Source organism: Natrix helvetica, assembly GCF_964273705.1.
Source record: "Natrix helvetica genome assembly, chromosome: Z".
Lineage (NCBI taxonomy): Eukaryota > Metazoa > Chordata > Lepidosauria > Squamata > Natricidae > Natrix > Natrix helvetica.
In genome coordinates, this window is record NC_138554.1 from 98,914,023 (window position 1) to 98,926,328 (window position 12,306).

The window sequence follows — 12,306 nt, forward strand, 5'->3', positions numbered from 1 at the left end:
ATGTCAAAACTTTGAAGATTAATGGATTACTTTGTTAATGACTCAAGGCGTCAGATTGGAGGTGCTTAAATGATTTGTGAGGTGCGAAGCGCTTGCCTGACAGTTCCAAACAATGAGAGGGGAGGGCGCAGGGGGCAGAAGCCCTACAGTGTGAGCAGAGCCGCGGAGGCTAGAGGAGCAGCGGCGGTGGTAGGAACGAACGGCCAAGCGGCGACCGCAAGAGAGGCAGGCACACAAACACTCACACAAGCACAGCCACTCGCCCCAGATATTATTTCAGATTAGGAGGCAAAAGGGGAGCGAACGAGCAGCGGAGATAAGCCTCCTCCTAAAAAAAAAAAAGTGTAAATAATGCCTCTCCGGCCCCAATGAGGCGTTCCTTCTCGACTTTTTTGGATCAATCAAACAGACAGTGGCTTCTTTTGATTAAAGCCCAAATTGTCATTGGGCAGAGGCAATCATGTGACAGCCAATTCGGTCCAATTTCAACCTTGTCTCCATGAATTCAATAGTTTAATAGTAGCACGGTCCCCATACGGCTGTAATCAGTGAATTAGAAAAAAAACACCCCACGAGCGATCTTCTATGATTTTTTTCTCCCTTCTTTCTGTCTCCCCCTTTTTCTCTCTCTCTTTCTTTCTCGGTTCCCCCCCCTCCCCTTCCTGGGCCTTGCTCCCCCCTCCCCCTCCCAGAAGCGCTAAATAAGAGGGAACTTTTTCTCCAAGGGGGCTGCGAGTTGAAGGCCATGAATTTCGAATTTGAGCGAGAGATTGGCTTTATCAATAGTCAGCCATCGCTCGCTGAGTGCCTGACATCTTTTCCCCCTGTCGGTGATACATTTCAAAGTTCATCAATCAAGAACTCGGCGCTTTCACACTCGACACTGATTCCTCCTCCTTTTGAGCAGACCATCCCCAGCCTGAAACCGGGCAGCCACCCTCGCCACAGCAGCGGCAGCCGCCCCAAGCACAGCCCCAATGGCAACAACGGCAGCCCAGTGCCAGCCGGCGCCCTCCAGCCTCCGGAGTACCCCTGGATGAAAGAGAAAAAGGCGTCCAAGAAAACCGCCCTGCCGCCGCCTGCTTCGGCCTCCGCCCCTGGACCAGCTTGCCTGAGCCACAAAGGTCAGTTGAAAGACTTTGCTGCACCATTCCGCTTCCCAAGGCTTCCCCACGATTTGTTTGTTCTCCCCCACCCTCCCCACTGCCTTCGCCTTCTCTGTTGGAGCGTTGGCTTCCTAACTCAGGCACTGAACCCTGAGGAAGGAAGCCGGCGGTGGGATCCACAGGCAAAAGCATCAGAAACACCAACCCTCCTTCGCCCCCACCCCAAGCAAAGTTTCTTTCCCCCTAACTTGTTTAGCGTGGGATGATTTATTTGAGTTGGAGGTGACCTCCTCTTGTCTCGCTGTCCTAGAGTTGGGATCCTTGACAGTAATGAAGAGTGATAGATTACTCTTGCTCAGCTAAGCAGCTGATGCATTAATTATAATTTGTGGTATGACTAATATCAACGTTTGCTCGGCTAGGGGAAGGTTTGGGAGATGGAGATGAAGCAGTTCCTCGAGCTGAGGGGAAAAGGGGTGCCGGAGAGCGGGCGCACAAGGGGGCAACACAATGGCTTTACTGCATTCGCGGAGCGGCCATTTTGTTGCAGTTGAGATATTTTTACGCTCTGGAGAGGAGAGCGAGAGGCAGAGATTTCCCACCACCAGCACCACTCTAGCACTTTCCAGACTCGAGTGTCCTCAAAAGGACCAGCTGGGGCAAATTTTCCACCTCTCACCCTCTCTATGACACACGTCCTTTCTAACTGTGGTTGTTTTCTTCGTCAACAGAATCTCTGGAGAGCTCAGAAAATGGTAATGGGGGCTCCAGGAGACTAAGAACTGCGTACACCAACACACAGCTTTTGGAGCTGGAGAAGGAATTTCATTTCAACAAGTACCTCTGTAGACCAAGGAGGGTGGAGATCGCCGCTCTCCTAGATCTGACCGAAAGGCAAGTCAAAGTCTGGTTTCAAAATAGGCGGATGAAGCACAAGAGACAGACCCAATGCAAGGAGAATCAGAACAGCGAAGGGAAATGTAAAGGCTTGGAGGACCCCGAAAAAGCCGAAGAGGAGGAGGAAGAGGAGGAAGAGGAGGAGGAAGAGGAGAAATCTCTTTTTGAGCATGCCCTCAACAATGTCTCCGGCGCTCTTTTGGACAGGGAAAGCTACCCTTTTCAACAGAACGCCCTGGCTCAGCCGCAGGCGCCTCCAAGCCTCCACAATGGAGGGTCCCAAACTTTTCCAGTTTCGCCTTTAACCAGCAATGAGAAAAATCTCAAACATTTTCAGCACCAGTCACCCACTGTTCCCAATTGCCTCTCAACAATGGGCCAGAACTGTGCAGCTGCCCTGAACAATGGCAGTCCGGAGGCCCTGGAAGTCCCTTCTTTGCAGGACTTCAGCGTTTTCTCTGCAGATTCCTGCCTACAGCTTTCTGACGCTGCTGTCTCCCCCAGTTTGCCAGGATCCCTCGACAGTCCTGTAGATATTTCAGCCGACAGCTTTGATTTTTTCTCAGATACGCTCACCACAATTGACTTGCAGCACCTGAATTACTGAGAAAGCACAGACCTTCATGCGCCAAGGGTTATACCTTCTTTTTTTCTTTTTGCCCCCCCCTCCTTAATTTTTATTTTCTCTTCCCCCCCCCCTTTGATCTGATTTCTTTCTCTTTGCTAGTATTTTCCTATCTGATGTTGGAGAACTACTTTGCCGTTTCCCTATGGCATTTTAGTTTTACCTAGTCACATACTAAGTGACTAGGTAAAGCATACTATGAAAGCAATATATATGGCCTGTAAAAGAAAGTGATCATATAAAATGTATATCTTCACTTTCTTTTTATTTTTGTATTACATTAGGGTGCGTTGTCATAAGTATTTTTGGTAGAATAAATTCTTGTTTACTACAAGCACCATTTTATCTCTCTTTCTCTTTCTCTCTCTCTCTCTCTCTTCATGTATAGCACAAGAAGTTGCCCCCTCCCCTCCTTTGGTCTGAAATAAAGCCAAGAAATTTGGTTACAGACCTCTCTTCTTTTTTTCTTGAGAAAAACATTTATTGGAAGAAGCTGCTGAAATCTTTTACCTCCTTTTGTCCCCCATCCCCCAAAATGGCATTGTTACAATTCTTCCCATAATTTAGAATATCTTTGAACCTTATTAAAAAAGAAAGTAAGCATTTCCTCCGTTTAATACATACCATATACTAGAATTAAAATACACAAAAATACTGCTTTAGTGCTATTAAAAGCTATTAAAAACACTGTGAGTTTGTCTCTTGCACGCATATATATATATATATGAAAGAAAAATATTCTGCAAAAGGAAAAAAAGCAAGGGCTCCTTAGGAGGATTGCTGCAGTTATGCAGACAGATAAAAATGTATATTTATATTAAGTCACTGTCTTTATTCTTTTTGCGAACCATGTCTTGGAAAGAAATGTTGGTGTGGAGAAACCAAGAAAAGGTACACTTCTGGTGGATTTCAGTCCCAGTGTTCCAAAGGTCCCAAGAAAAGAAATCTAAAAGAGAGAGGAAATCAGAAAAGCCATTTGATAAAAGCTAGTTATTAAACTGTTGCAAGGCATATAAATTATGGATTCAAATTTGGGTTCAAAGGACAAAAGCTCACGCTGAAGGTGGGGAAAAAGGCATTCTCACCAAATCTCAGTCTGAGTGAACTAGGTTAACAAGTGTACATTTCAGAAGATCTTTCGGCTATTCTATCCTGCCAAAGCACATAAAAATGGAAGTGGCTAATCGAAAAGTGCTTTAAATTGAAAGTGGTGGTGGTGGTGGTTGTGTGTGTGTGTGTGTGTCCATCCTCTAGTGCAGATTAATTTAATTCATTCATACAGGTTGATGTGCGTTCTTTTGTGTCCTACAAGATAGGAGCCTGTGTTAGCAGATGGGGTTTGTTTTTCTTGGTGTGTGTGCATGTATGAAGAACTATCCCGTTTTTTCTCCCTTTTGGTAAGAATGTGTATGTGTGTTTATGTAGGTACACAGGCATATGGAGAGAGGGTGGGGGGATGATTCAGGCTTTACAGGCTTGCATTTGCTAGTCCTTCTGCTCCGGCTGCATTTATTTTGGTGGCAGATTGCTTCCCTGTTTTGCAACCCATCTATGTGGGGTGACGCAAAACCGCGTGGGTAATAGCTGGAAGGACTGGATGCAATTCTTCCTAAACTCATAAATCAAAGGCTTTTTGTGAATGAAAATGTCATCAAAGAGATCAATTGCAGGAACACATGCACAAATAAAAATCCTCTTACGTATTTGCTGGAGTAGGGGATCCCCGTCTAAAACCATTAAGCTTGGAAGCGGCTAGTCATAATTCATTTTTTATTGCTCTGTTAAAACAACTGCTTGGCTAAGCTTCAGGTGCGGCAGGGAATCCCCTTTCTTTCCCTTTCTCTCTCCTCCCTCCTCCGCCTAGCTAGCACGAAGATCGAAGATCGCTCTTTCGGGGCAGAACATTTTCTTTGAAGAATCGTGTTTTCGTTTTAGTTTATAGACCAGCAGGTCTGTTAGTTTGGGGAGCCTCCAATGCTACTGACAAAGAAGCTTTCGACACAAATCAATTGCCTCCAGAGCCTAAGCAGATTTTCCCTTGGGACCAGAACTATGCTGAGACATACAGTTCTCACATACACAAAAAGGGGGATAGAGGGGAGGAAAGAAATCCTAACAGTGACTCCGGAATGTAAAGGTTTTCGGGGAAATTCTTGAGTGCCTTAGCTATCCGATAAACGCAACAAACGGCTTTGCTCCGTTCAGAATACGGAGAACAGCCTCGCAACAAAGGGAACTATGGGGACGAAGGGGGGAGAAGGATCGGACCTTGGGAAAAGTCCCGAGAAGTGAAAGTTTTGGAGGGAACTCGCGTGTTCGAAAGTCAAATTGGAAACCCAGCAAGGGACAAGCTGCTTCTTTTCTCTAAATTCGCCCCCTTCTGCACTCTGGCAAGCAAGTGGGGGGGGGGGGGCGGTAGTGTTGGCCTCAGAATGCAAAGCTTTCGGGCAAAGACAGCCTGACAAAGGGAGAAAGTTCTTTGGAACAATGGCGGAGAAATAGAGGGGAGAGGATTGAAGGGAGCAAGCAGCAAGCAGAGGAAAGGATAGAAAGGAGGGAGTGGGGGGAGAGGGAGGGAGGGAGAGAACGTCTGAAGAGAACAGATGGGTAGATAGAAATCGGGCCAAGAATAAAACTGTCCCAACAGTCATTTGGTGTAACAGAAAACAGTAAACAGATTGTTTTTATTTTCAAAGTTGATTAGCAAAGGTTGTGTTTTTCTAAGCAGGAAACATAAAATCTCTGTATATCTATTTTCTTTTTTTCAGTTACCGTACAGTGTAAACAACACTGTATGCCAACTTCACTGATCTGGTTATTATCCACTGAATGTGCTTGCAACTTTTGATAATTGATCTGTGAATGTGAATTATGAAAATGGTTTGCTAAACTCTAAAGTGATATTTCTTTGTTCTTCTGTTCCTAAAAGAAAGAGAACTGAGTGTAGACAATAAACTTCCAATCAAAGAGGAGATTTAAAAAAAAAAAACTGGCTGCATATCAGAATTTACTTGTTTGCAAAAATGCCAGAGACCTTCTTCTAAAAACATTGTGTCTTTATATGATTTATAGCTAGATTTTAGCATAAGCTTCACATTTTGATCAACATCTCCTGGGTCCTAACTTTCATAATGATCAAAATTGGAATATTAAGTTACCCGAAGAGCTAACCTAGAGATATAGCTTTTAAGGAAAGAAAATAGCAATCTAATTAGATAATGACTAGAACGGAATCTGGTATGTAAGTGAAGTAATACCACCTCATTAACTGTTTAGAATTGGCACAATAGTGAGTTGCTAATAAATGTAAGTTGTTCATAAGACTATCAGAAGTTAGAAAAGAGATACACACAAACATTAATACTTTCAGCCGGTCTCTTCCAAGCAAAAGTTCCAGGGCCTTTTTCATGCTTGTTTTATCACTTAAATTTGTCCCTTTCTGTATAATATAAAATCTCTGTGAGAACTTCTTTCTTCAAAAAAGAAACAAAGAAATAAAATAAAAGTAAAGTCCTATCAAACCACTTAGTAAATAGCTAAGCTCTTCGGCCCAGTTCTAAAGTCAGAAAAAAAATATCGGTGACTTTAATGGCACCTTTCCAAGAAGAAACTTGTGCGGTTGGATGGGAAACAGAAGTAGAGCATGGACTTTTTGCTTTCCTCGTCTTCTGCCACAACGAAAGATGTACATCAGCTTAAGTGAAAATGAATCTCAGACCCCCGTTGTCGCCTCTCAGCCCTTTCCCTCGGTCTCTTTTCTTTTAATCAGTGTTGGTATTTCACAGAACATCCTGCACTGTCTCGTGTTTTCAAACCGAGTGTGCAGCCAATGGGGAGGGAAAAGGAGGGAAGGAAGAGGCAGGCGAGACTGCGCTTGATTGGCAGAGAGAGGCAGTCGAAAACTGGGAAAGAGATGCGGGGGGGGGGGGAGGCCGAGTGTTTGCACAGGCGCTCTGCCTCTTCAGCTGCTGAGCTGGGCTGAACTGAAGATAGCTGCCAATGGCAGCCTTTGTAAGCGCTTCCTTTCCGCACCAAACGGCGTCAAACATCAGCAGAAGCCCGCAGCCTAAGCCCAGAGCCTTAACTTTTTAATTCAGTCACCTACTTCCCCACAGTCGCCGCCCTTCTTAGGTATTCAGAGCTCGCGTCCGCGGCAACAACAATGGCGTTGCGCCTTATTTCCATGCAAATAGCCGCGGGAGGTTGGACTAAGCGCCATTAACTCTTGCTGGCTCGCCTCAGGTTCGGACCGTCCCGAGCGAAGAGAAACGGATGCCGGATGCCCCTTGCCCGGATAACCGCCTTCTCCCTGTAAAGCCGGGCCTTTAGGTTGCCCCCAGCTCGGGTGTTCTACACCTAGGAGAAGGTGCCGGAGTAGCGGCAACCGATTTGATGGCGAGCGCCTTTACTTACCTGCAGTCTCTGTGTCCTTCAATCCACGCTGGAGCAGCCCCCTCCGGCGGCCGCTCAGTGCTTTCTGTTCTTACTGCTGTTGTTCCCGCGGCGGCTGCTCCAGGTTGAGCGCTTGGGCGCACACTGGCTCGACGGCCCAGCTCTCCAAACCCAACACGCTGGCTGAGAAGAGTGTGGGAGGGAGGGAGGCGGCGGCGGCGGTGTCTGCGCGTCACCTTGATGAAGGGGCGCTCAGAATTTAAATGCCACAGCCAGGGTGATCCATCACCAGGAAGGAACAGGGCAACTTTGGCAGCCGCAGCAATCATTGGCTGCCGCCCTCACGTGGTCACCGCCTCACTGTACATTCATATCATTTTTCTTTTGGCCCCCATGGAGGAAGTGAGAAAGTTGGCACGGTCACCCAGGACTTCGAAGAGCCGGTCAATCGGTGATAGATGGACACGGCAAGGATGAATTCCTTCCTCGATTATCCGCCCATCCTCAACGGCGAGCCCACCACTTGCGCCTCCCGTGCCTATCACCGCCACCACCACCACCACCACCCCGACCATGGGATTACAACCACTTTTCAGTCGTGCGCTGTCAGCACCAACAGCTGCAACGGGGACGATCGCTTTCTGGTGGGCAGGGGAGTTCAGATAAGCCCCCATCCCCACCACCACCAGGCTGGTACCACCTATCAACATCACCCCAATTTGGGGATGTCCTTCTCGCACCCCAGTTGCGGGTCCGGCTATGGCGCGCAAAACTTCACTGCGGGAGGCTATGGCCATTACCCACTCAGTCAAGAGGCGGAAATCAGCGGGGGCTACTCCCCGTGCGCTCCTACTCTCTACTCGGGAAATGTCTCTTCCTCCATGGTCCAGCATCCCCAGAGTTATGGTGGGGGCACAACCAGTTCTACTCAGTACATTCATCCCTCTTTCGGAGAGGAGCAGCAGAATTTAACCCTCACTAATTTCAGCCACCCCTTGTCTCCTCTCCACTCCGCCCATCCAGAAAGCTGCACTTCTCCTTCTTCGGAAGTTTCTCCACCAGCCCAGACTTTCGACTGGATGAAAGTGAAGAGAAACCCTCCTAAAACAGGTTAGTCCTCATTTTCTGGGTGGTTAAGGCACTCTAGACTTTGAATAGCTGCTGTTTTGCAGACTGGCCTGGCTGTCCTAGGTATCAGAATGAAAGGGGTACTTGGGTCCAAAAGGCAACAGGTGGACATTACATTCTGCCATCGCACCATGTTAAATTATTAAATGCGAGCGACTCTGATAAAGGAATGTGCCCCGTATTGGTTTTGGATCAACCTGGTTTGCCTGGCCTATCTAAATGGCTCAGGCAAGGTTTGCAGGATGATATGCAGAAGCCAAGCATGATGAAGTTATTTCCTAGTGATTCAAATAGACCTTGCTTTGGAGTAAACATGCATAGAATTGGCCCAGAAAGCATCTTCCTTTATCCCTAGCCACTACTGGAGTCGTGCCTTGATAAATACCACCTTTCAGTTAAGGCCTTTGAATCCAAGCTTCTATGCAGCAAGATGTGCTTGTGTGACTTATGGCTGCTGTTGCTTTTTTTTTTCCTTCAGGAAAAGCTGGAGAGTATGGTTATGTTGGTCAACCCAACACAGTTCGCACCAATTTCACCACCAAGCAGTTGACGGAACTGGAGAAAGAATTCCACTTCAACAAATATCTTACAAGAGCACGCAGGGTAGAGATAGCAGCCTCTTTGCAACTCAATGAAACCCAGGTCAAGATCTGGTTCCAGAACCGCAGGATGAAGCAGAAGAAGAGGGAGAAAGAGGGCTTGCTGCCCATCTCTCCAGCCACTCCAACAGGAAGTGAAGAGAAGGCAGAGGACTCCTCTGAAAAGTCCAGCTCATCCCCATGTACCCCCTCTCCTACTTCTTCTACCTCAGATACACTGACTACCTCAAATTGAGCTCCACAGTTATTCATTCTTCACTCCCGCCCCCTATGTTCAGCCCTAGAGTAGTTGATAATGTCCCAACCCTACTTTTGTAAAGACTGAAGGGGGGACCCTCCTCCATCCCATCCTTCTCTTGTCATATTGTGTTCCAGATCAAATCTTTTCTTACTGCATCCCTCAAGCAATTGACATCCCATACTGAAACTTGTTGGAAGCAAATCTCACTGGTTTTCCCAGGAACTTCTTCCAAATTAGTGGGCATAATCCAGGACTACTGAGTTAGGGGATAGAGAAATAATAGAAAGGGACTTTGTGGCATAATATCACTGAGATTTAGCTAAAAGCTAATTTTGGCTGGAATAGGCCCCAACAGTTCAGGATCACAGTCTTATTTCGAGACCTAGGGTGTCCTTAATTCAGCATCAGGCTTTTTTCTCCTCAGTACAAGGATTTATGTAGGTGTCTCTCATCTCTAGAAAAGTCAAAAAGTGATTACCACAATGATAAATGTTGATAGACTAGAATGAAGTTGCCAAAGAACATTTATGTAGGCTCTCCTCCATGGCAGAAGCAAAGAGGTTCGCAGTTCCAAAAAGAGATGCACTATTGAAAGCGTTTACATGACTTCTAAAAAGTTCATGCTTTAATTTAATATACTTGGGGTTTTTTTCGTGTGTGTATGAGTTGTTGGTTGTAAATATTTTGTTCAAGAGATTTATCTTTTTACAGATTTTCTAGAAATGTTTAGATTGATTATAAATTTAAAACAGGGTGGTTGCGTTCTCAAAACTTGATTCGATTTTATAGCAAAAAGTGAAGTTGTCATAATCAAAGATGTGTTCAACTCAATCAGATACCTCAAAAAAAAAATCATAGACTAGTATTCTTCCTTCAAAATAGTTAGATAAGAATGTTGAAATTGCACTAGATTTTTAAAAAAGGAACCTTGCTTATTAAGGTCTGCCCACTATTTTCTTTCCCAAAATCTCTATGGAATTATTCTTGACCCAAAACTTATGCAGAAAATGGAGAGACCAGGCCTGCTCCCGATTTCCCATTTATCCTTCCTTAGATTTTTCAGCTGAACTTCTGAATGTGGTAATTTGCCCAAACGAATGTATAGTTCATGTGATTTGTGTACGGAACTTTGCATGATGCACAAAGTTTTGGTGTACTACGTTAACACTGAGTTTTATCAGTTGTCTTTTGTGATTGAGTGCTTCTAATATTTTCTGTACAATCATTCAAGGTTCTGAGATTCTGTTTGGGGGGAGGGGAAGAGAATGGAATCCAGAGCAGGATTTTACGGGTCCTAGAAATCTCTGTAATAAATATACTCCTATAGCAGGCTCTTATTTGCTTTGGTTCTTTCTTAGGAAGAGAAGGCTAACCAATCAGTTCTCTCCCATGTTTGGTGCAAGCCAAATTCTTGCCATTTCGAGCTTCCACGCCCCCAAAATTAAACCCAGCCAGATCAGTGGAGACCCTAGAGAGAATTGGCTGATCTTTTACTAGGAAAAAGAAGGGCAATAAACCAAATCTCAGCTTTTTTGGAAACACTCTGGTGGGAGCTTCCTGGGTCAAGTGCTAACCTTTTCACCCCGAACTGCATATTGACCTATGTGTAAACTAAGTCCTCTTCAAAAGCCAAAGCTGTCTTCAGCTGGTCTTGCCTGGCATCCCAAGCAACTAGTGAAGGGATTTATATTTCCTTGTCTCTGAGGACCCCAAGAAGCAAAGCTTTCTCCTCCTTTTTTCTAAATTACCAGAACAATCTTCCAGGCACAAACTGGAGGACAAGCTGGGAACAGGCAAAAACAGCCGGCTGAAGAGCTGCTCCTCTTGCAGAGAAACTCTTCCCAGGGAGTGTCATCTCAGGGGGGTCCTATAACCCCGGCCAAATTCCCCCAGCCATTGGGGAAAAAACTATTTGTGAAGATGTCAAGTGCTCTCTGGGGAAAAAAAACAGGCCTTTTATTAAAAACCTGTAGAGCTGATTCACTGGAGGGACTTCCTTCCTTTCTTTGTGATTTCTGTCACTAGCAGCATTAAAAAGTATGGGGTAATCATAAATGGAAAGAGTGCAAAACATCGTTTTCATTTTACAGTAGCTGCTTTTGGTTTGAAAAAGATGTGTTGCTAGAATTTAATTGGAAAAGCCTTGCAGCTTCTTAAAGAGGCTTTTAGGAGTCCTGCCCCAGAGATAAAGCAGGAGAGGTTGGAAGTCCGAAGATAAGATTTTGGCTGGCCCAAGCACCAATGGTTGTCTTTCTCCCACAACATCAGCATAAGCAAGCCTTGATCTGCAGCCACTTCAGGCCTATTGCCAGGGCAAGAGGAAAACCAGGGTTTGCTGAGCCCCTTTTCTCAAGGCCTTCTACCACTTTGGGCAACTTCAAAGCAGGCAAGAGACCGGAGCTCCTTTCACCTTTGGCTCTTCTATCTCTCCCCTCCCCCTCAGCTCCTCTTGGCCTCCTTGCTTGTCTTATACTTTTCCCTTTTGTTGATTAGGATAAGGCCTCAAAGCTAAACAAATGGCATTTGCCAAAAGCTTTCAAGTGGCATCTACATGCCAATGGGGAGGGTGAATGAAACCTTTCAAGGCTGGGAATAGCAAAATTCAGGGACCATCTGATTCTTTCCAGCCTTTTCTGAAGGTAGCTAGAGGACAGGAAGAGAAGATCAAGGGCTTGGTATCAGCTGGTTTAAAACTCCTTTCAGCAGCTCCAGAGGTGTCCTGTGAGGGTGGGGAGGAGGGGTTGGTAGAAGGATGTTAATAGCCAGAATACTTATTGGAACAAATGCCATTTTATATGAAGTCTACTTTGAAAACTAAAATAATTCATTTCCAGGTACACCTAAAGGCATTTATTTCTGAGTAATCTCCGAGTATAATTTTCCAGAAAATAAGTAATAAATCTGAAATACATAACTTTTAATGTAACTGACTGAAAGCCAATTAACCATAGAAGAAGAAGAAAAAATATCTTCACCAAAAAATGGCACAGATATCTTCAAAGTTTGTTCTAGAGATTATTGATCAAAAAGTCCATCAATCAACTTGAATATCTGACATCTCTCTCTCTCTCCCTCCCTCCCTCCCTCTCTCTCTCTCTCTCTCTCTCACACACACACACAATATTACTCCCAAGGAAATGTGTAGGAATTTAATTGACTAATCATTAATATGACTGTGGAGAGTCAGAAAATTGATCCATTAGACAATAAAGATAATAGTTTCCTTTAGACTAAGTAGGAAGTGTATTTTACCTAAAACCGAACTTGTGTAATTTTTGTCAGTGGTCTTTTCAGTGTCCATTGCTGCTTATAGAAATC

At 45.1% G+C, this 12,306-nt stretch overlaps 2 protein-coding genes across 2 annotated transcripts; both read left to right on the forward strand.

The window, feature by feature from the left end:
* Positions 1–711: 711 nt before the first annotated feature.
* Positions 712–2,610, forward strand: HOXA2 (homeobox A2; the record flags this gene model as incomplete). Its single annotated transcript, XM_081933399.1, has 2 exons — positions 712–1,124; positions 1,838–2,610. The coding sequence occupies exons 1-2, from the start codon at positions 746–748 to the stop codon at positions 2,608–2,610; spliced, it is 1,152 nt and encodes a 383-aa protein (XP_081789525.1). The 5' UTR covers positions 712–745.
* A 4,868-nt stretch (positions 2,611–7,478) lies between these two features.
* Positions 7,479–10,588, forward strand: HOXA1 (homeobox A1; the record flags this gene model as incomplete). The annotated part of the gene is made up of 2 exons (XM_081931978.1): positions 7,479–8,130; positions 8,627–10,588. 2 exons carry the CDS (start codon positions 7,479–7,481, stop codon positions 8,980–8,982), a joined length of 1,008 nt encoding a protein of 335 aa, XP_081788104.1. The 3' UTR covers positions 8,983–10,588.
* Between the last annotated feature and the right edge of the window lie 1,718 nt (positions 10,589–12,306).